The 24,773-nt window shown below is 45.0% G+C and overlaps 1 protein-coding gene across 3 annotated transcripts in view; it reads right to left on the reverse strand.

The window, feature by feature from the left end:
• MGAT5 (alpha-1,6-mannosylglycoprotein 6-beta-N-acetylglucosaminyltransferase) overlaps positions 1–24,773 on the reverse strand; it is a 409,267-nt gene that overhangs the window by 200,417 nt on the left and 184,077 nt on the right. For all 3 annotated transcript variants that reach the window (XM_080670056.1, XM_080670057.1, XM_080670058.1), the window contains one exon: positions 17,321–17,485. In XM_080670056.1, coding sequence (XP_080526182.1) covers positions 17,321–17,485 — 165 coding nt within the window. The remainder of the gene's footprint in view (positions 1–17,320; positions 17,486–24,773) is intronic.

The raw sequence follows: 24,773 nt of genomic DNA on the forward strand, positions 1-24,773 counted from the left end.
TTTGATAAAAAATAATAAAAAAAACTAAGAAATGCTTACACTTTAGGCCTCGCCATTCTATAGCTAAGAAACTCTCCCAAAAGAATAATCAGAGATGCAAAGATTTATGTTCACTGCAATGACTTATATAATAGAAAAAAAAAGAAAAATATGGAAAATAGGGATCTAGTTAATGAAACAAGAGGAATATCATGTAGTTATTTTAAAAATAAAGCTTTTGAACAATAATAAGGACATGAGAGAATGTTCCTTTAAAAATCAGGGTTTAAAAACTATATAGGGGACAACTGTAATTTCTATGCACTGCAAGCGTAGAAAATATAATCATATGCTAACAGCCACGTGTTCTAGATAATAGGATTACAGGTCATTTTTCATTCCTTATTTATTCTCTTCAGCATTTTCCAAATTTCCTACAATGAATTTACATACCTTTGTTAAGCATTTTTACAGTGTTTTTAACTTTTAAAGCAGAAAAAGAAAATTGGAAAACAATTCTTGGTATTTCTCTAGAGAAAACCACCTCATTTGAAATATTTAACAGTTAAGAAGAAAATCAAAGGGAAGTCAATGCACAGTGGCAAAAAGACCAAAAAATAAAAATAAAAATTCACAAAATACAGTATGCTTGACACCTGAAACATTTATAATCACATATGAATTACCAAAAAGGTTCTGTTTCTTAGACTATCTTCCCATTTTTGAGCCTTAAACTAGTTTCATCTTAAAAAACACCTCTTGTGCAACCCTTTGGTGTGATTTTCAATGAAATTCTATTGTTGCAGCTGTAGGCAGCTTCAGTGAATGCAGACTTTAGATTTGAGCCAACCAGGATCTGAATCCTAGGCTTTCACCAACTTGAACATTACCTTCTACCCGGACACTCCTTGTCTATTAATTGGAATAATTATTTTACAGGTTTACTCTGAGGAAAGAATTGGTTAAGGATTTTAAAATGATAATTAGTGCCTTGGACATAGGACTCCATAAAAAAAATAGTGGCTATTTTCTAGTCCTATTTTATAAACATCCCACAAATCTAATCTGTTTAGCCATATAGGAGCTGAGTACTCATCCTTCAGTGACTCACTCTTCCAGACTCCACGTCCAGCCACACGTGCTGGGTTTGAGAATGGCTGAAAGGAGGCACAGACTTCAAAGCTACACAGTGGTGACTAGATTACCATGTCAGATTTTCATAACTTCATCCTTTATGCAGAAAGCGCTATTTCAAAGGGAATCTGATCAAACTTGCAAAGGATTTGAGCTCTTTTTTACAAATAACAAATGAAGGTTCAAGAGACATAAGAGCTGTGCAGCAGTGAAATAACAGAGCTATAATGCTGGAAAGTAAATGAATCAGAGAGTTATCTGTTAGATGGTCAGGGTGTTACAGCCACACAAAGCACACCTAGGTGATTTTCTCATCATCATTTCTGACAGAGCTTTAAGTACTTTTAATAGTGCTTTCAGTAACTTTGCTTCCCGTTTCTACTACCAAAATCTGTAGGATGGCAAGGTATTAGTATGATGTAGATTTGCAGGATAAGGAAGCTTTGCACTATTATTAAGGGACAAATGTTTCCTCTATGCTTAAATGTGGCAGGGGAGATAAGATTTTGAAAAGTAAGACTAAGCTTCCTATTCATTTCTGCCAATATGATTATTTTGAGAAGATTATTAAACAGATGTCTTATGAGTACATAGAACACCAACTAAACCAACATTATTCACAACTTCCTCCCTCTCCCTTTTGAAAGGGGTGCTGAAAATAGAGGTAAAATCTAGATCTTGGACCCAGATCTACCATGATGGCTTCCTTATCCAAGTACCATCTTTCAGGAAGCATTAAGCTAAAAGCAGAGCCCAATTTAGGTCAAGCCTCACAAACGCCACAAAGGACCCATGACGATTTCACTGTGGGTTTCTGAAAACTCAAGGCCTCACACCAACATCCCCAAACCTGAGAACGGTTTCTGTAAAAACAATCTCTACATTCCTCTGCAATGGTTTTAAATCTGAAGAGAGACGGGCAAATACAGACTAGAAGTTGATCTCCATTAGTTCTGCACCCACTTCATGACCAAATGCCCAAAGTCTACTCCAAATGTGTGATCTTTCCGTAAAAGCCTTGATTATATTTAGTTGATTCTTTGGCAACTGAACTTGCTTTCACTTTTGTGCCTCTAATACAATTTTTGAAGCTTGTTGGTTTTTGGTTAAAAGGTCTGTGGGACAAAGTCATGCACAGAGGCTTTTAAAACCATCTGCTGAAACCTCATTTTGATCATTACGGTAATGACCAATATTTCCCAGCACTTACTGTGGTCCAGGCCTTCATATGCACTGTCTCCTACGAACCTCCCAATGTCTCTGTGAGCTAGTTTCTGTAGTACAGATGCAGGAACTGAGACCTGACCTCTCTAAATGACGTGGCCAAAGTCACACCGCTGGTGGAACTCAGATTCAAACCCAGCAGCCTGAGCATGGAGTCTGTACTCATGGCTACTGTACACATCCACAGCTGACTATGGTTTTAATGCTGCTCTCTCAAACACCCAGTATGAGTCTAGCAGAAGTGTGCAGTAAACGGTCTCTTGGGGAACTTTAATAAGCCACCCTCCGCGGTAAGATTAAAAGGACACAAAAGTGGGAACACACCCAGGAACACTGTGCCATGACCCCTCTGCACAGAACCTGCCCCAGGCAGGCTTAAGGCTCCTCCTTCACTTGTTTGGGTCTCTGTCAGTGTCACTTCTTCAGAGAGGTTTTCCCTGAGAACTGGCCCATCCCGAAACATTGTCTCCTTCCCTGCTCTCTCCTCACCCTGCTTCACTGTCCTCCACAGCATTTATCACCACTGGGCAAGTATGTCTGTGTGTCTGCTGATTATTTGCCATCACTGCTAGAAAGAAGAGACTTGGTTCTGCTCCTCCCTCTATCTGCAGTGCCTAAAAAGTGCCCGGCATAGAGCAGTATCTGGTAGGAGTGAATCCAATCAGTCAGTCTCTGGTTGACAGAGTTAACACCTTGTGGAGAGCAGCTACAGCGTTTGGACAGGTTTAAGCCTTGGACTAATGAGAGGGCACAATCCTCTCGTGGCAAAGCCATGTGCAAGTCCCAGCTTGGAGGGCAAAGTCATCACAACAATTATAGCCAAAGGTTATAGTTGTAACTATAGTTGTAACCTTATGGTCCAAACCTGTGGTCCCAGGTTTGATATAGGCTGAGTGATATAGGCTTCGGGAGGTGCAGCAAGTAAACAAAGCTTGATGAGGTGCATGTAATTGAGTAGATTCTAAACCCACGAGAACGTTGTAAACATCTTGACCACGCCCTTACTTTGCCTCTTGGAATCTGGCTGTAAAATAAAGACTCAGCTTGCAGGCTATGGTGCTGTCTCTCCATCATAGAAGCAGCATCCCACCTAGCCCCAGCTTTATTGTCTTTTCTAATCCTTCACGTCCCACCCCCCGCAGGTTCACCCATAGCCGTGCTGAGCACGGCATAACACCTGTTTTGTATTTTCATCTTTTTGCTTAGCTGTAATTTCTAAATTTCTAAGCAGTAAAATTTTATCTTTTTTATAATACAGAAAAGTTCTGTTTATAAAGTCTTTCCTTTTGAAAATTCTACCCTACTACTACATAAATTCAAAGGCAGCATTATGGCCGCTTTTGGTCATTGGCAGCCTGAAGACATGAAAATCATGGCTGAATTAATCCATAGCACCCTTGGATGACAGATCAGTATGCTCAGGCCACGGACACCCACTCATCACAGGCTCTTCTGGCCAACTCAGCTGCCACTAATGGCCCTCTGCCCTCAGGGAGCAACAGTCCTCCAACATGGCCCAGCCACAGGCCAGCAGCCACCTTCTCAATCCTCAGAGCATTCCTGCTAGTACAGGGAAGGCAGACTCTCTTCATTACCATGTTACTTTGTAAGGAATGTAAGGAGAGAACAGAGCTCATCACGGTCCCCCAAAGGACACCCACCCACCTCCCCTGAAACCACTGGAACTCCAGCCAAGTGCTCCATTGCATTTCAGGTGTCAGATACCATCAGATTCAGCTTTTACTAATCTTCTCTTTGCCCCACCCCAATGAGCCCTGAAATAAATTCTTAAATATTTACTTTGTTCTTCTGCTAATCTTCCTATAGCTTGAACTTCTCATATTAACCATACTTAATGAAAGCAATTATTGAGAAAGTTCTATTAGCATAAAGTTTAGACAGGTTAATAACTGCCTTCCCTTGAGAGCTAAGCTCCACCCACAGGACTTGCCCTCCCTACTAGGAGTGAGAAGGTAAGGTGAGGGGTCAGGCACGGTTCCCAGATTGCTGCAGCTGGCTGTGACAAGGCGTACACTTCCACTGTGTGACAATGAAATGTCTTCTGACCACCTCCTATCATCATTTCTATCCCCATCCCCAGAGGGCTATAGAGTTTAAAGTCATTTCCAAGGTCAAAAGGTCAGCAAAAACAACAGGTCCTTTAGGACTAGGAGGAAGGAGCTCTAGGTGGTCAGGAAGGCGTGGTGAGCACTGCCATTACTCTATCCCTTCTCCTCCCCTGCAAGGTGAGCCCTGTTCACAGCAGGAGCCCAGCTCCTTACCAGGCTGCACCTCCACAGCTTGGCACAGGCCTGGCACCCCCCCAGGCAGTGTTGGTTGTAGTGTTTGCCATGTTAATGCTTCTAACAAGGAATTAACTAGAGGGCAGGGTCTATAGGTCAGTGTGTAGAAGAGGCCTGCTAGGCACTCAATACACATTATCACATGGCATCCTCACTGGCACAAGAAGAAAGTGTTGGCATCACTATCTCCATTGTACAGAGAATGGAGCTGAGGCCTGTGATGGCAAGCAAAATACCAAGGGTGGGCAAATAAGGGCACCAGGAGTTCTGCTCAAAATGGTCTGATGCCCAAGGCCAGGTCTAGCCTGTGAGTGTCAGGTAGCTTCCAGAAATCCCCCCTCTCGGGCAGTTTTCTCAAAAATACAGCACTGGGACTGGGTTGTATACACATGCATCAAGCACTGCTCATCCATGACAGGCCGAGCCCACAGGTCAGGCCCAGAGCTGGGTTCTCAGGAAGTGCATGTCCAAGGGCCCAAACGTACTGAGCTCTTATTTTGTGTCTGGTCTTGAGTGGTTTTCATGTATTAACTCATAGTCCTCGCAACAATACCACAGCACGGGAGCTTGATCCCTCTGGTAGAAGAGGACACTGGGTTTATCTAAGGACACATGGCTATGAGGTGGCAGAGCTGTGATTTAGACCCCGGTGGACAGGGTCCAGAGTCTGTATCTGAACAAACCACAATCCTATGTCTGCTGGTTGACAAGGAAACATTAGTATAAGCCCCACAATGAGTGTTCTACAATGGCTCTTCCACTGTAACTGTTTCAAGAGCCCAGCTCCAGGAAGACAGCATAGAAAGTCCCACTGTATATGTTGAAAAGGTCACCAACAGAAAACAATAAGACAGATTAAAAACCAGCTAATAGTGTAGCTGGCCAACTCTGACAAGCAAATCGAAATGCAGTTTATACTCTCTGTCCACCCAGACACAGTCCCTCTGCCGGCTCTGTCACCACATCGGGCCCTCAGCTTGTTATCCATGGACTTGAGGTTGCGATCACGCACAGTGACTTGCTGAGTCCGATGGCAAAGAGGAAGGAGGCTGCAATGAGGGTCAGGGCTGCTGCCCCAATGGAGGGGAGGTGGGCCCCTTTCTATCACATGTCCAATTGGATTCCTGTTCTCTTCATGTTTAAACCCACCTTCGCCACATACACTTTATCTCTTCTTTTTCTAAGATATAATGAAAAGGGGAAAACAACAAAAACTAGCACCTGTTTTTCATTTAGGTCACCTAATTTTAGAAGCTGTGGCTAGGCAAAGTCAAAAGCAGAGCTTAAATTAAAATCCCTCAAAACCCAATGCACCTAAAAGCCGTTTCTACAACAGAGACAGACAGCTTCCCTGGCTCCTAGCCAAAATAGCTTTAATTATAAGGCTGATCTGAAGTTTTAACTCGCAGGCTCTAGAATGAGCCTATTGAAATATGTGTCAATGGAACCAGGTAAAGGAGGACACGGGAAGACAGGACTGTCTGTGGGAAACATATGCTACGCTGTCGCTATAGAGCGTCTATTGAATCAATACCATATGCAAGCTGATAACACAACTGTATATGCTGCCTCATTAAGCCAAATTAGAGCAAGTGGGATCTGTCGCCTTCTGATGACAACAAACAAGTCTAACTTCAGTGTGTCCCTATCTCCGATCCATAGAACAACCTGTGTAGAGGCCATTTTCATAAATGACAGCAGATTCTTCCCAAGTTCCCAGGCCAGTTTCCAGTGCATGTTCCCAAAGGACTCTGTTCTTTCCGCTGTTTCCCTTCAAACTGCTGAGGAGGAGCAGCAATCCCCACAGGAAAATGAAACAGGCATGCACTCCCTGAAGGGTCAGTAATTAGTCCAAAGGCATTAAGACTGGTGGGTCCTGGCCTCTTCTGCAAGAACTATTCATTCAGAGCAACCTGTGATATAGTGTAGCTGATTAGAATGTTTTAAAATCATACTTACATTTTCATAATTAGCCACTAAGAAGTTACAGAAGAAATGATCTTATTGTGGAATATCAGTTTTTAGAAAGCATGGTAAAGCAAAAGCATTCTCTTTGTGAACAATAGAACAGTTAGCCACAGCAGGCCAAGGGCAGACCTGCCAATCGAAAGCTGAGTGTGTGGCCGTCACTGTGGAGTTGAGAGTTCCAGGAGAGGGGCTGGCCTGGCGTGTGGGCAGGAAGGTGCAGTGCAGGCCTCTCTACAATCACATACTGAGAACCAGTTTACCAGGCTCCCAGCTGGATGTTGGGTTTAAAAGGAAAATGTAGCATATTTAACCCAAGCCTTTGAATAGCTTACAGCTGAGCTGAGGATACAAGCAAATTCCAAAAATGTACTTAGCAGTTGTGGGAACACAAAGCAAGGCCATCAGAAACCTCTGGGGTGGGAGGAGTGTCAGGAAGGCTTCTTAGGGGAGACGGTGCTTCAGATGAGTCTTGACAAGGATGGTAAGTGTTAGCCATAAAATTGGAAGGGCTTTCCAGGCTGTGAACAAAACCACGTAAATGTATAAGGGCGTAAATAAACAGCCTGCTGTGGGCTCCGCTAGCTCCTAGCAGCATTTAAGGCGGTGGCGGGGCTGCGGGGGTGGGGCGTGTAGCAGAAAGGTTAGCATTCCAGAGGTTCTGCCCTCCGTGCCCTCAAAGAAAGAAAAGGTAGAGTCAGGCTGACAACGCTGGAAATCCAAACCATGACAAGGGTCTCTAATGGTCATAACTATTTCATCTGCTGGCCTGGAATCTCTTTAGGAACTCTCCTAGGCTCAGGGATAAACTATGTGAACCATACTCAGGTCACTGGCACAGTGACTGGATCATGGATAGGCATACATCCCCAGCCAACCCAATCAGAACCCGCCCCAAGAATGCTGCCAGAAACCTTTGACCTCCTGGGGCCATTTCCACCACCACCATGAGATGGCCTACAATGAAGCCCACAGAGAAGGCAGGACAGTGTCCATGTTTGGATGCAGCAGTGCTGCACTCAGAATCCTCTTCTGAGCCTTCCAGTGACATGAGCCCCAAATTCTCTTTCTGTTTAAGCCAGTATGACCTAGGTTCTTGCCTCTTGCAATCAAGAGTACTGACAAATGCATGGATTTCCTGCTGAACCTCTAGTATTGATAATAAAGGTCTCTAAATATTGACAGAAAAGGTCAATTTGGGAATTTCTTCAAGTTTAAAGCGCTCAAAATTATATAGAAATATTTTCTAATTTATGAGACACAAATACTAATTTTTTTCACTATTAGTGATAATATTCTAATAACTAGTGAAGGTAATTTTTTATTTTTAGATCAGTATTTCAAATGTGTAGCTTTTAGACTGTAATTAATAAATGCTCATGTAGTACTAACTCTGTTCCAGGCTCCTTTCTCAATTATTCATGCATCTCATTAATCCTTATAACAACAACCCCATAAAATGGGAACTACTATTATCTCCCCAATTTTACAGATGAGGAAACAGCCTTAGAAAGGTTCAGCCAAAACCGGTTTGGCTCAGTGGACAGAGCGTCAGCCTGAGGACTGAAAGGTCCCAGGTTCGATTCCGGTCAAGGGCATGTAACTTGGTTGCGGGCACATCCCCAGTAGGAGGTGTGCAAGAGGCAGCTGATCGATGTTTCTCTCTCATCGATGTTTCTGACTATCTATCCCTCTTCCTTCCTCTCTGTAAAAAATCAATAAAATATATTTAAAAAAAAAAAAAAAAAAGAAAGAAAGAAAGGTTCAAAAACATGCCCAAGGTAATACCAGTCAGGAAGTGGTAGAGCCGGGATTTGAACCAGAGCAGCCTGGCTACACAAATACGTTCTTTCCTTGACCCTCATGTCCTGAACACTGGGAGCCAATGGTTCCATTTGCCTTTAAACTGTTACTCCTAACCACAAGGCTTGCAGCAAAGCATTTATACTCCCTAAATCCACATTAACACATGGCTGCTGTCTTCACACAGTCCTGTCTCTTTGCTGGCTTATTACCTCAATACAATCTTCCTTGAAACAGTGTCCTTGGGAATCCTTAGGACACCTCCTCCCTTTCCTTTTCCCATGGCCTACCAGTGTTCACCAGTGTCCTGTCATGTCAGCTCCACCCTGACATGGTCTCGAATCCGCCCCTCTTCCCTGGGCCTCACGTCCAATTTCAGGCTTTCTCCTACCTGAGCCAACTAAACCCTTTCTCACCTGGCTTCCAGCATGACCCCCTTTCAAAGGCATTCCACTTCCACATGGCCATTGAGTTTTATCTGAAAATACAGATCTCATCAACCACGTTCCTGCTTTAAACCCTTATCAGCTGTCACTGCCTACAGAACAAAATAGAAACTCCTCAGTAGTGCACACTGAAACTCCTCACAAACCCCCAACCTGTCTTTCCAGTCTCATCTCCTTTGGCACTGCTCTGGATATGTTGTGCAGGGCATGCCATGCAGTCATGCAGACCTCTGGGAACCTGTCTTATTTTCCTTAACTTACTTAATTTACTTTCTCATATCTGGATAATTCTACAATTTGCTTAAAATAACAGAATGTAATTTCTTCTAAAACAGTCTTATAATTTAAATCCACTCTCTCAGACTACTTTACCATCATTATTCTGAATTAGTGGCTCTTTTTTGAAAATAATTACCTTCTACCAGTATATAAGCAGGCGCAAAATACAGATTGCCAACATTTTACTAATTTGGGTCTAGGAAAAGAGTTTCTTAAGGTCAGGATCCCAAAATAGTCTGGGAGTTTATAAAATCTCTCACTTAGGGGTCTGGAAGATCAGTTGCAGAGCTAAAAGTGGAAGGCGCTGGGGACTTACAAACAGCCTTGCAAGGAAGAGGGGAGGAGACCTTAGGTCTCAAGCAGGCCTATTGGGAAACCTCTATGTCTCAGGCCTCTTTCTGCACTGATCTTAAGTGGTAATCCCAGATTCCAACAATAGCTTATAGATCAGGGTTTCTCAGCTGCAGCACAACTGACACTGGAGCTAGATAATTCTCTGTTGTGGAGCTGGCTGGCCTGTGCACTGCATGTAGGATGTTTAACAGCATCTCTGGCCTTTGTTTACCAAATGTCAATAGTATCTCCTCAGTTGTGGCAACCAAAAATATCTCCAGTCATTGCCACGTGTTGCCTGAGGGGCAAAGTCATTTTTCAGTGCAATAAGGGCAGCATCACTTCTCCTGAACTGCATTTCCCCCTCTTCCTCCTCCTGCCCTTCTCCTCCTTTTTCATAAAAACCAAAATGCCCTTGACCACCCGAGGTGAAAACCACACCAAGGACATACATTTTTTGGTGAAGTAGCAAAAGAATTGTTTCTGACAAGTAGCCAGGTATTTATTGCTGCCCTTGTAAAGAATGAAATAGAAAGTGACAGGTAGATAGGAAGAACACATTTGTTTCTTGCTCTGATCGATAAGAAAGCACCCTGAAATCTTGCCTCTCTTCTGTCTCTCGCCAGCATTTGGGGTGCCATTGGCTGGCCAATACCTGATCCTGGGCAAGCCACCTGCTGAGCCACTGGGAGGGGGGTGGGCGCTGGACACTGCAGGTGCTACTTCAACACTACTGGAAATGTGAGTACACAAACAAGGAAGTCACACAGGTGCAACTTAATTTCAAGGCCCATTAGCAGCACAAAGGGAGGGATGTACTTCCAAATGCAAGCCCTGGAACACAGCAGGGACTTTTTCATTTTCAATCTCCACATGGTAAGAATAATAATTATGGTTCTTTTTATTGAGAAGAGCATTCAAGTTCAAATACACTGCACTTCAAACACAAACTCTACAATATATTATATGTTGCAACTGATGTTTGCGAAATGCAAACATTCAATCTGGACTAAGTATCAGAAAATGGCCATTTGAATTGTGCCTGCACCTTCGATTTTGTGATTGTGTTTCCCAACTGACCATGCAATTGTAAGCAGTCATAACACAAAGGGGAGCTAGCATTATGTTGTGCCTTTTAGAGAACCATCAGCGCTGGCCTGTAATTCAGCTGATGTTGAAGGACAACAACTGGGGTTTTGAGAGTAAATAATGAACCCATGCACACACCACACACCCATGCTCCCCGCCCCTTGCCCCACACAATACAGCTCTGCAATGTGTGCCCATTCCCCAAACCATTCCAGTCTAGATTGCAACTGTCAAATCCTCTGAAGGTCTACTATGCAGAATCACCTATGGGAAGGAAGCTTAGTCATGCCAGACAAAACCAGAGTCCTGCTGTTAGGTGGTGTCTGCTGAGGTCTGAGAAAGGGAAATGAGAGACCAAGTCCCACTTCCAAGCAAATCCCCTTGAGTAAAATGGAGAAGAGAAACTAAAAAAAAAAAAAAAAAGCCTCTTGCAGCAGTGAAACCAAATGCTCTCCCTCTACAGCATAAGCCAACCATGTGGGCAGGATTTACTGAACACCTTCAATAGGACGGCTTTGAACAAGATACTATGGGCAAAACAAGGATAAACGTGGGTGCTGTCAGTCCTTAGACAGCAAGCATTTTCAGTATCACACATCCGTACCTTTTACCTCTCCCATGTTAGGATGCGGCAAAGAACCTCAGACCCAATCCTGTCCGCTCTGCTTCATAATCTAAGATCACCATTCTGGATAAGAGCAGAATTGGTCTTTCCCGAAAACCAAAGGTGTTATTCTGAAAGCAGATAACTTTGACAAAGGCACACGCAAGTCCTTTCAGGGAGAAAACCTGGAGAAATGGTGAGTAGTTGAAGGGTGGAGATTTTAAAAAATGTGTGTGTTTTTTTTTTTATTTCTTTGATCCACCTTCCTCTTCAATAAGATAAACAGAGTTCAAAATGCAGTTCAGTATGATTCTTGATTTTAATAAAGTCCATTTCCAACTAATTTCTCTAAAAGGAATGATTCACTTTCACATAATAAAATAGCACAAGAGTGATAAATTTGGGAAAGAAAAGCCATTTTGGATAAAAGCCACATGAAACACAACTAAACAGAAAAAGGAAAGGGGACACATGCACATATACACTAATGTCCCCTAAAAAGAAAATAAATTTAAGACGCCCTTCTTCAATTGCTATGATACCCAATTTAGAGGCAGTTTATAGCCAACCAGAAGCTATATCAGCAAGCAATCAGACACAACAGTAAGCAATCAGAAACATCATGAGCAGCACGACAGCAGAGTAAGCAGTAAAGGCGCACCAGAGAGAGCGTTTCTGAGCAATTACCACATGTCTTAATGCAGAAAGGGAGAACGAATAACTTCACACCCTAGGACTGGAACCCTATAAAGATGAACTCTCACAGCTCAAGAGCTATTATTCCTGCTATGACAAGAGGGGTGTGAGGACCACCTGTGTGGCCATGGATCAGACAGAAGGCACAAAAGCAATGGGGGATTGATAATGAACTAGGACTATGAACTTAAGTCCTTCTTCTTCTTTTTCATACCCTAATCTATAGACATGACAAGTAAACATATGTTGGTTATTTGAAAAGATATTTATTTCTGGAGGAAATAAAGGAGAGTTCCTTTATTCTTTATTTCACATCTATGTCCACTGTGGATGCATATGCTCACACACACAGGCAGAGGGGCGAACTTCTTCTTTTTTAAAAAAATACATAGGTCAATCAAGGAATAGACACCCAGACAAAAAAAAAAAAAATCCTTATTAAACAGGCTGTACTGTCAGCTCTTTAGGAACCTCAAAGAAAACGATAGCTCATTTACCCAGACTCATCCATTTGTAATGATTTACAAAGAAGCAAGAGATACAGCACACACTCTGTCTTCTCTCTGTGGCGCTAGGCAGCCTTATGCTGAACTCAGAGGATTCCAGTACCAAAGGTCCCCTCTCCCAAATACTTAACTCACTGAAGCCTGTGAAACCACTTACTTCTCAGAGATGCTGAGAAAATTATACTTAATACTAGAGGCCTGGTGCATGAAAATTCATGCACTGGAAGGGGGGTCCCTCAGCCCGGCCTGCCCATCTCACAGTCCGAGATCCCTCAGGGGCGGGAGGCGACCGGGCAATCAGGGGAAGGCGAGCAGTAAGGAGCAGCGCAAGCCTCAGCCAGCCCTGGTTACCTGAACCTCGGGCAGTCCTGGGGGGCTGAGCAGCAGCCATCTGAGGCTTACCTGTGCCTTGGGCCAGCCCTGGGCAGCTAGGCAGCTGCCAACTGAGGCTTGCCTGTGCCTCAGGCATCGGCTGGGAATCCACCATCCAAGGCTTGCCTGCGCCTCAGGCCGGCCCTGTGCGGCTGGGCAGCTGTCATCAGAAGCTTGCCTGCACCTCGGGCCAGCCCTGGGTGGCTGGGAGGCTGAGGGGACTGGGGGAATCTGGAGGCAGGCACGTGGCTGTGGGCACCGCCATCTTTGAGGATGTGGCAGTCAATTAGCATATTCCCTCCTTATTGGCTGTGGGCGTCGCCATCTTTGAGGGTAGGGCAGTCAATTAGCATATTCTCTCCTTATTGGCTGTGGGTGCCATCTTTGAGGGCGGGGCAGTCAATTAGCATATTCCCTCTTTATTGGCTGTGGGCACCGCCATCTTTAAGGGCGGGGCAGTCAATTAGCATATTACCTCCTTATTTGCTGTGGGCGCTGTCATCTTTGTGATGGCATGAGGATCAATTAGCATATTCCCTCTTTATTAGATAGAACTAGAGGCCTGGTGAATGAAGTTCATGCACTAGGGGCTGAGGGGTCCCTCAGCCCGGCCTTTGCCCTCTTGCATCCCTCTCACAATCTGGGATCCCTCGCTCCTTACTGCCTGCCTGCACTCCTTACCTCTCGGCTCGCTACTCCTTAGTGCTTCTGTGGAGGTGGGAGAGGCTCCTGCCACCGCTGCTGCGCTCACCAGTCATGAGCCTGGTTTCTGGCTGAGCAGCCACTCCCTGTGGGAGTGCACAGACCACCAGGGGGCAGTTCCTGCATTCATTGAGTGTCTGCCCCTGGTGGTCAAAGTGTGCATCATAGCGACCGGTTGTTCTGGTCGTTCTCCATAACAGTAGCTTAGGCTTTTATTATATAAACTAGTGGCCCGGTGCACGAAATTTGTGCAAGGGGTGGGGGGTGGTTCCCTCAGCCCAGCCTGCACCCTCTCCAATAGGACATCCCTCCCACAATCTGGGACCACTGGCTCCTAACCACTCACCTGCCTGCCTGCCTGATTGCCCCTAACTGTTCTCCCCTGCCGGCCTGATCTCCCCTAACTGCCTCTGCTTGCCTGATCGCCCCTAACTACCCTCCCCTGCTGGCCTGATCTCATCCCCAACTGCCCTCCCCTGCCAGCCTGATCTCCCCTAAATGTCTCTGCCTGCCTGATCACCCCTAGCTACCCTCCCGTGCTGGCCTGATCTCACCCCCAACTGCCCTCCCCTGCCAGCCTGATCTCACCCCCAACTGCCCTCCCCTGCCAGCCTGATCTCACCCCAATGGCCCTCCCCTGCAGGCCTGATCTCGCCCCCAACTGCCCTCCCCTGCTGGCCTAATCTCGCCTCCAACTGCCCTCCCCTGCTGGCCTGATCTTGCCCCCAACTGCCCTCCCCTGCTGCCCTAATTGCCCCTAACCCCCTGCCAGCCTGATCTCACCCCCAACTGCCCTCCCCTGCTACCCTGATCACCCGTAACTGCCTCTGATTCAGCCTTAGCCCCTACCACCATGGCTTTGTCCAGAAGGAAGTCGGACATCCGGAAGATGACCAGTCGACCTGGTCTAATTAGCATATTGCCCTTTTATTAGTATAGATAGATTATATAGGATAGGATTGCTTAAATGGGGGGTGGGGAGCCTTTTTCAGCAGGAGAAGATGCTCTTGGCAGAAAAAAATACATAATCCCTATATCTGGACTGATAGCCAGCCATAAGCACTATACTGCCAAACTGGTCATTAAAAATTGAACCGCTTTCTTACACCTTACATCAAACAGCTACTGCCCTTAAAACCCCTCCTCAGCCCCCACCTTAGGTTCTGCCTTCGCAGTTCACCCAGATTAGGTTCTGATTGGTTGGTTTCTATGCCAGTCAGCATCAAAAGCTCTGCCTCCTAGGCAGCCATTGGCTCCTTGCAGTTCACCCATATTTGGTTCTGATTGGTCGGTTTCTATACCAGTCAGCGTCAAAAGCTCCGCCTCCTAGGCAGCCATTGGCTCCTCACAGTTCACCCAGATTTGGTTCTGATTGGTCAGTTTCTATGCCAGTCAGTGTCTCTGGGCTTATCTCCGGGCCTGATCAGAGAGGTGGGGCTGATCAGCAGATGCCACAGAGGCTGCGGATTAGACCATGCTTCTCTATCCAGGCCTCTCTTGGGCCTTATCCTCAGCCACCTCGGCAGTCAGTGCTGTGGTGACCCAGCACTGACGGTAGGACTGACTTCCGCGGCACCGACCCAGCACTGACTGCCACAGGGTCTGCAGATCAGACCCTGCTTCTCTCTCCGGGCCTCTCTCTGGGCCTTATCCTCAGCCACCTTGGCAGTCAGTGCTGTGTGGCCACGGCAACTGACTGCAGGACTGACTTGTGGTGTTCGGTCATCCGTTCGGTCGTTTTGGACGTTACGGATCCTGGCTCTTTATATATATAGATTGTGGCTCCAAGAGTCAAGAGCAATAACTGGTATTAGTGGGTAGTTGCTCCATGTTAGTTTCCTCCCTTTTCTTCCAAGTTTCTTTCTGAGTCACAGCCCATTTCTAGTCTGTTTCTCCTCCATGAGGCCCCAATGACTCAATTTTACCTGCCTTTAAAACTTACCTTCCTGTGAGAAGCCTTCCACACTGACCCCCACGTACAGTAACCACAGTTTGTGTTATTTTATGCCTGTGTATTATTTTCCTAATTGCCCAGTAAAAATCTTAAAGGTATCACGCACGCACACATACACACACACACACACACACACACACCACACACAAATACAAAGGAGCTAGAATGAGGTTATTAAAGGCATAACTCTAAATTTTCTCCCATTTTCCCCAAAGGAAAAAAAAACTTTGGTTCTTTAAATGTTAATGAAAACAGGGGACCCATGTTATTGCTAAAGGAGCCCCCCTCAGAGCCAATGGCTTAGGGACTATGCTCGAGAGATATCTGATAACTGAGTAAACTAGCTCAATACTCAGGGCAGGGAAGAAGTAGCCACCAACTCCTTCCCATGTCACTGCTGGAGGTCTACCCACCATTCTCTACTCTGGGGCTGGAGCCCAGAAGAAGTCTCTCTGAGAGCCTGGCTCACAAACTGGATAGCCAGAGGCAGTAAGATCCCTGATCAGGGGAGAGAAAGACAGCAGACATGTGTACACGGTTCCTGCAGACAGAGGCAGTGGGAAGCAGCAGTCAATGGCAGCACGCCCCACTCTGCCCACCTCCAGAACTGTGGGAAGGTATAGCCTTTCCTACTGGGGAGGGGATGGAGGAGTGGAGCCTGGAGAGGCATGGGTGCTGTTTATTAATAAGCAGCTCAACACAGTGGGAGGTTTTCTTGTCTAATTACAGAAGCTGTTGGAAACTGCAGGGAAGATAGGATTTATGCCTAGATGACACTGCCTCTGTGTTATAATTAAAAGTTATTTTTAATACCTCTGTTTGGTTGGATACTTTGGATTATTAGAAACATAGTCTGCAATTTAAAACTTGTGAAAGAGCAAAGAACCTAACAAACAGGTAATACAACAAGCTTGCACAATGTGAAACAATTAAATGTTTTGATACTGGAGGTGGGGAAGAAAAGGAATCTCTCCCAATTAAGCATGGGAATTTCTGTAAGATAAAGGAAGTGAGAAACAAGCCAACGAGTGTGCTAAACGGATTTTCTAAAGTAGCCCAGCTACTTATTTTATCCGCTAACTAGGGTTTGGATACCACCCACCAGGAGTAGTGAATGGGTATTCATACCATTCATCCAAAGCACCTGATGTTAACCTTCCAGCTCCTTTCTTTGTTCCTAGTCCCTAGGAAAGGATGGTGTCACCCTAACTAGAGCAAATCCTGGCTCAACCAGAGAGCCCCAAAGGCCAACCCCAGGGCAGCGATAGGGGTCCAACATGAGCTATGGACAATACATGCTGGGTTTGATTTGGATTTTGTGGTTAACCCACTTCTCTTCTCTCATGCAAGATTCCAGTCTTAAGAAGGGGCCAGACACAATGAACCCCAGTGGGAACTGCATGGTGGCATCCATGAGTGGCTACAGAATCAGCCCAAGATCAGGTAGGTGCCATTACGGTATTTCCTACATCCATTTTCCAGAATTTATTTCTCCATATGCACACTGGAGGAATTTTCTACAATGGTGGCTCTTCTTTAACAACAGGGAGGAGGGAATCTATCATATGTAATAGACTTTTGAAATTGTCTGATGAAAATGGGGAGGAGGAAGGCCCTCTAACTGGCACGTGCTTCCCAGATAACCTCTACATTTCATTTATCCATGATATGAATCTTCTCATTAAAAGTGAATTCTAGGAACTCATTATGTGAAATATGTCATAGGAACCACCAGACATCACACATCATGATGAGACTATAAAAGCATTTTAACATCTGTTATTCAAAAATAAATTTAAACTCAGCTTTACAAGGGCCATACCATTTATGGGATTTATCTTATATGAAAAAGGACCACTGTGCTTCTTTATTCTTTTCCCAGTTTAAATCAAGATCTGACCCATGCCAGGCTATAGAATCACCCTTCTTACCTGCCACATTAATTTTCTCAAGTGCTACCAAGCTGGGAACAGCTGTGGTGGAGTTGGTTGAATTTGTTCCTGTGCCATTGATGACAAGGGTGTCTACCTTCGACTCTAACTTGCCAATGCGCTGCAAAATATTATCCAACAACACGGCGAGAGTTTTCTTCAGATCTGTAAAATAAAATGCACAGTTTAAAAATTCTTTGGTCACTGCATAGCTGTTCAATGCACCTGCTCTCTCTTCCTCTCTTTGACATTAAGAAGGAAAAGTGGCCCGGCCAGTGTTGCTCAATGGATAGAGCATTGGCCCTTGGACTGAAGGGACCCGGGTTCAATTCCGGTCAAGGGCATGTACCTCGGTTGAGGCTCATCCCTGGGCCTGGTTGGGGCATGTGCAAAAGGCAACCAATTGGCGTATTGCTCTCATATCTATGTGTGTGTGTCTCTCTCCCTCTCTAAAAATCAATGGAAAAATATCAAGTGAGGATTAACAAAAAAGAAAAGAAGTGGCAGAGTCAAACACTACTGCCCAAGGCCTGTCCTACCATACCGTATCTTAAAGATGACAGGGCCATCTTCAAGTGTCCAGAAAGCACAAAACAGCGTGGTCTGTTCTGGGACCCAAGTTGGGCAATAAATGACATAAATTATTTCTAGCCACTGGGCTGATGGAGAAAACTCCTTGTTAGCATTCTACCAAAGCACTGTGTGAAATTCCTCCTCCTTATAGCATGATTCACTGGAGCACAGAATGACAATCCCCAAGGGCAGCCAGGTCCTGAAGTAGTTTCTGGATCAAGTTTGGTGTTATTTTAGTGTCCTATACTGCAATATGTCCCAAGTTTTTTGCCGTCTCTATTTCGGTTGGTTACATATGGTAATAATAAAAGCCACAGTTCCCGGATTTCTAGGCATACAGATTTAGGAAAATACTTTAAGACCCGAGGCATTCACTCGTTCAAGAACTATCTACCACACAACTCCTGGGTGCCAGGCACTGCCTTAGATGTTAGGCATATTCCTTCATGGCACTTCCATATAAGTGCTGACTCCCTTTCTTACACATCTGACTGTGAGTAAAGTAGTACACTTCCCTCCAGACATGTCATCCTGGCATACATCAACATTCAGTGAGCTGGTATATGAGGTTTTCCACATACACACAGAGATGAATTTAGCCCTTCTCCTCTGGAAACTCATAATCAAAGAAAGATATGCTGATTTTTACATGTGGAAAAGGCAGAAGGACAACAGGATGTCCATCCATGTGGACAGAATCCAGACTCATTTATGAACTGGGAGTGGGCCAGTGGAACAGGAACAGTGTGGGTGCAGATGTGGTGAAGTCCTGAACGCAGACAAATGGGAAGCTGCTACCTTCCACTATGCTGGGAACAGAGCAAACTCACTCTGAGCAGGTGCTCTGATCTGGCCTGGGAAGAAAACACATGCCTGGTTAACTCACCAACCCCAGGCATGGCCTACCAGCCTCGGCCCAGAAGCACTCAGGTGGCCCCCTTCTGCCAGGCCAGCAGAGAAACTCATCAAAACACAGGCACAGATATGCAATTAGTATGGAAGTCTGTGTGCTCAGTGGTTCAAAGACGACATCGCTGGAGCTGACAAAAAACTACAAACAGAAACAGAGCCCCCGTCTTGATTCTGTAAGTCTGGATGATGTGCTTGGGACGATCTCATCCTCCCCACCTCTCCCAACACCAAACATCAGACTTCTTCACAATGGTAAGATCGTAGCAGTCTGTTCATTCATTAATTCTAACAAATATCTGACCAGGCTTAATTTTTGCTCTTCAGTATGTCTATTACCTGCAGGCAATAACCTGTCCATGGCATTAGAGCAATAGGACCAAATATTTGATTGTAACAAAGAAGGGCAGAAGAGAACTAAAGTTTTCTGAAGGCCTACCATGTGCCATGCACATGTACATACATATACATATATATATACACACATATACACATATATACATATATACATATATATACACGCATATATACATATATACATATATATATATATATATACTCACACACACATACACATATATATGAAATCCCATGATATGTCCATATTCTCCATAAGATAGGTATGACTTCATTTTACAGATGGGAAAACTGCGGTTCACAGATATGAAGTAATGTGTTCGTGGTTACAGAGATAACTCAGATCTGCCTAATTCCCCGATGCCTCAAAGGGTCCAGTCGTGAGTCAAGAGCCAAGGTAGAAAACAAAAAACAAAAACACCAAGTGTGAAATTCAGTGTCTTTCATCTTTAGCATAGTGCAGGGGTGGGGAATGTCTGGCCCACAGACCATATGAGGCCCACAAAATCATTTGGTCTGGTCCTGCCAAGCATTAGAGGTGAGTTAAGTAAATGTTTGACCAAATACAGCAGGCTAATTTTTAAACTGATAATTGTATATGGCCCACGAATGATGTTATAAATACCCAAATGGCCCTGGGCAGAAAAAAGGTTCCCCACCCCTGGCAGAGTGGTTAAGGGCCCACTCTTTGGAGTCAAACTTCCTAGGTTTGAGTCCTCACTCTCCACTCCTGTTTCCTTACCTGTAAAAGAATGATAATAATAACCCTGCCTCTTAAAGTAGTTATGAAGGTCTAATGAGTTAACATTTATAAAATACTAGAGGCCTGGTACATGCACTGGAGTGGGGGTCCCTCAGCCTGGCCTGCCCCTCTCACAGTCTGGGAGCCCTCAGGGGCAAGAGGCAACCTGGTGATCAAGGGAAGGCGACGCCCCATCACACCTCTGCTGCTGCCACTGCCGGCAGCGCAAGCTTTGGCTGGCCCTGGTTACCTGAGCCTCGGGCGGCCCTGGGTGGCTGAGGGGACTGGGGGACTCCGGAGGCAAGCGCAAGGGGCAGGCCTGGCCTTGCCGCGCACCTGCCGCCCCAGCAGGGCTGAGGGGACTGGGCACCGCCATCTTGTGGCTGTGGGCACTGCCACCTTTGAGGGCGTGGCAATTAGCATATTCCCTCCTTATTGGCAGTGGGTGCCGCCATCTTTGAGAGCGGGGCAGTCAATTAGCATATTACCTCCTTATTGGCTGTGGGCATTGCCATCTTTGAGGGTGGGGTAGTCAATTAGCATATTCCCTCCTTATTGGCTGTGGGCACCGCCAACTTTTGTGATGGTGGGAGGGTCAATTAGCATATTCCCTCTTTATTAGATAGGATTTTAAAACTTCCTGGCAGATAAAAGGCACTATATAAGTGCCTGCTAAATATGTAAATAAAAAATAAAGCCATCCTCTGAAATATGTTTCCTGAAGAAACCTCCCCGTGGGTGATGTGAAGCTTTACCACTATCCAGAGTCTCAGATGGCTCTCCTCCGGGGCTGCAGTCCCAGTCTGCATGACTCAGTCTGTACCAGGCACATCATGAGCTGGCACGGCCAGTGGCAGTCAGCCACCACCTCTGCTCTTATGCTGACCTGAGGCAGCACAGGTTCTCTAAGGTTCTGAGGACTGCCAGAGACCAGCCACATAGATGAGGGCTGCCGTGCCACGAAGAGATGGCTGAGCCCCAGTACAAAGAGACCACTCCTCAGACAAAAGACATCAAGCTCCTCCATCTCCAGCCTCTTTACCTGTCCTGCCAGCCAGGGAGTCCTGTGTAAAATGGCATTTAACTATTACCTGCTAGTTCATTTGGGGTAACTCAGGGTATTCTTAGTTTCAGCTTTACTGACTGACACTTTGGGCCAGATCATTCTTTGTTGTGTGGGGTTGTCCTGTGATTTGTGGGGTGTTTGGTGGCATCCCTAGGCTCTAGCTATTAAATGATGGTAGCGATACCTCCACTGTGACAACCAAAAATGTCTCCAGACATTGCCCAAGTCCCTTGGGGAGTAACATTTCCCCCATTTGAGAACCACTGAATTAGGCAAATCCTCTCCACCCTTTTTTCACCACTGCCTCTCCTTCTGTGGAGATACCAAGAGAGAAGTCTGACAGAGGGGTATGGGAACATGAATGGAAATAGGAGAAGCCACCCACTACACCTGCATCCGCTGATTGCTGTTCAGTGGGGCACCAGAGACATCGCTGCAGATACCACGGGAAGTGCCAGGAGGGAGGCCGTCCCTCCTCCTATGAGAGCTGACAACACTCAAGGGCTGGTAACCTTTTATATCATCAAAAGGCAACAGTACTACAGACAGAATCCCTAACCCACAGTTACCGGTGGAGCACATCTGAGGTAGGATATGAAGTTGTCACATGAGTATTAAAAGATATTCTCCCTTAATTCTTAAAATACAGTCAGTCCACCAACAAGTGCAACCTATTTCATATTGACCTCCCCTAGCAATCATGAACTCTGACATAGTATATATGAGGGAATTTGTGATGATGAGAAATATAACCCCAATACTACTAACCACTGGGATCCCTCTGCGATCACCACCACTTACTGAGCTCCTCTGTCAGCTGCACCCCTCAGGAACTAACTCTTGATCCCACACAGACAGTATGATGAATGTACTATGGTTCCCACTCCCGTTTTATATACGAATAAACCACAACTCAGGGAGAGTAAGTAGTTTGCTCCAGGTGACTGCAGACCCACGGCTCACACCCACAAAATGGATCCAGGTCCAGGCTCCTATCTACCATGTGACACTACCCCTAAAAAGCCACCACGCACCTGCTGGCCAGAAGCATCTCTGACCTGCTGCTCCAGAACACACTCGCCAGGGATTAACCTTTGGGCTTCAGCCACAATAGATCACAGCCCTCAACAATTGCTGATGCCACTGTTTTTTAAGCAAATCCAACACTAAAAATAATTTAAAATCTGCCTTTCCATACCTTATGCCTTAAATGAAAATGAAATATAACACTATCAAGAACTTTGGACTCTAGGCATGTCAGCCGGGTAAGCATTTTTTTCTCTCCCAATCTGAAAGGAAAAAAACTTCACTTTCATTTTAAACAGCTATTCGAGTCACTTTTTCAAGGCAGTCCAACATGAGACAAAAGACACTACCAATAGAACACACCAGGGCCAAGTGATGCCAACCCCATCTCTGCATCCTCACTAACTGGCACTGAGCCTGGCGCATTACAGTGCTCAGTAAGTGTGTGCATGAATGAATGAACCAACAAGTAAACAAACAATTTTCCCAGAAATGAAGCTATACAAATTATACCTTTCTAGGTGGTGAAATGATTTCTCACCTTTGTATTTTACAGCTAAACCTACAAAAACTGTTAAAAGAATTTTATTGCAATTTTAAACTGATGCCAGAGGGGTTTTTGTTTGCATTTTAATCTTCATGATAACCCACTTATCCAGTAAGACTATACACCCAAGAATAATTTCTATATAGTTTAATAAAGAAATGAGGATCAAAATATTCCTCCTAATTCCTGTATGGTGCTTTTTATATTTATCACTGTTTTACAGTTACTATAACAGTAAAATGTGTCCTCAGCAGGATTACAATTTTCAATTGCTGACAAGCTTTTAAAATTTTGTTTGTGTTTCAAAGCCTTAGCAATAAAAATTTAATCCCAACATTACTAACAAAATACTGTCTTTCTAAAAATTACTGTACTTGACAAAGATGAGATCAAAGTAGTTGAAAACATTGAAAATGTCCCCCTCAGTAAAATGAGCTTTGTTTTCTATTCTGCTCCAAAGGGTGGGATGAACACTACCTCAGAACAGGTGCTCTGGTGGCTTCTGTCCATCTTCCCTTCCAAGAAGCCAAGACATTGGGCTGAGGGAAGAGGGGGGCAGAAGAAGCTGGAAGATGCTGCCGCGTCCTTGAGCAGGACAGCCAAGGGGATACCACTGCCAGCCACACTCTCCTCCACAGCTGGAGCCCAAGGAGACAGGACCTCAGTGGAAAGAGGGGCCTTGCGAGTGGAAAAGGTTTATAGGTCTATTAGCTAAAGCTATGAAAATGGGTGGTGGGCCCTGACTTCCAAGATCATTAAGTCAATCAATATTTGAGGGATGATCAAAAAAGCCTGTGCTTGGGGCCTCCATGCTGTCCCACCCCACATCCTGGAGCATGTTTCTAAGGCAGTGGTCCTCCAGCCTGCTGTCCCTCAGGCTTACCTGTGGAGCCAAGCCCCATGCCTAGGGCACTCGGAGAGAATCTGCAGAAACCACATGTCCAGGATCCTGGCACAGCCTTGATTGAGAATCAAGGTGCGGCTGCCATGATTCCCTGGCACAGAACCCACTGCATAATGAGCAAGGACTCTCGCCTGAACTGCCAAAAATCATTTGCATCAGTGCTTGCTCCCAATGAAAATCCCTCTGCAACCCGGCTGCCCCAGAGAGGCAGTGTGAACAACAGAGCTGCTTCACTTTGGGCTCCAGAGAACCCAGCAAAGACAGGGTGTTAATGAGAAAGGAAGGTGCTAATGATAAAAGAATTAACCCCAACCTCTCATTCCCTTTGACTGCCAGGCATATCAGGTTTCATCAGTTATATATTTTTAAATTAGTTTTAAAGTGACCTTTCCTGAGAAAGAGAATGCAGTTGTAGTAATGACCAAAATACACTCCATTCATTATGTACAAGGACATTCAAAGCAGTTAGTTCTAAAAGAGAACAGTGTCATTTATTATAGATAAGGGCAAGAAACTTCCCAACCAAACACCCAGCCAAAAGATTAAATTACATGATGTCCCTTTCTTCAGACGATGGAATAAATCGCTAGATTGGAAACTCCAGGAAGGCAGAGAGCAATCTGTGTTGTCACCTGATTATCACCACAAGTTATTAATATCAGGAGCTCAATACCTATTTATGGAATGGATGGATGAGAAAGGAAAAGTGTATGGCCATTAAAAATACCTAATGGCATGAAGAAATACAAAAAAGATGAATTTTAAAAATTTTTAAATATTTAAAAAAAAAACACATGCACACATACATGCATATCTCTGCATTTTTTTAAAAAAAAAAGGACTGGAAGGAAATCAAAATTTATCTGGGTTTGGAGGTAAGGAGTATTTTTTTTTTCTTTTATTCTCCTTTTCTGGGTTTGGGGGTATAGAGTACTTTCTTTTTTATTCTTTATGATATCAAGTGCTTTATGGAATCTATAAATATCCTGAATGTAGTTCTTGGCCGTTCTCCCAATTTTCCTAACTAGCCAGCTGCAGAGTAGGACGAGCACTTTAGCCCTCTTACAGAAGAGGAAAGGACTTGGGCTCTAGGAGCTCTAGGAGGTCAAGCCCACTGTTGCCCAAATCCGCGCCCCCCCACCCCACCCCGTCTCCAGGGCATCATCCCTGGAAGCGAAGGGCAGCTGTAGCACAGCCTACTCCTAGTTCACCACCCATACCAGAAACTGCCCCTTATTATGCCCCCCTCACTTGGCTTATCTCACAGCCCACAGAGGAAGCCGTCTCTTTTGAACAAGGCAATGACAATCACTCTAAAATGCCAGTCAC

The sequence above is a fragment of the Plecotus auritus genome (genome assembly GCF_963455305.1).
Source record: "Plecotus auritus genome assembly, chromosome: 5".
Lineage (NCBI taxonomy): Eukaryota > Metazoa > Chordata > Mammalia > Chiroptera > Vespertilionidae > Plecotus > Plecotus auritus.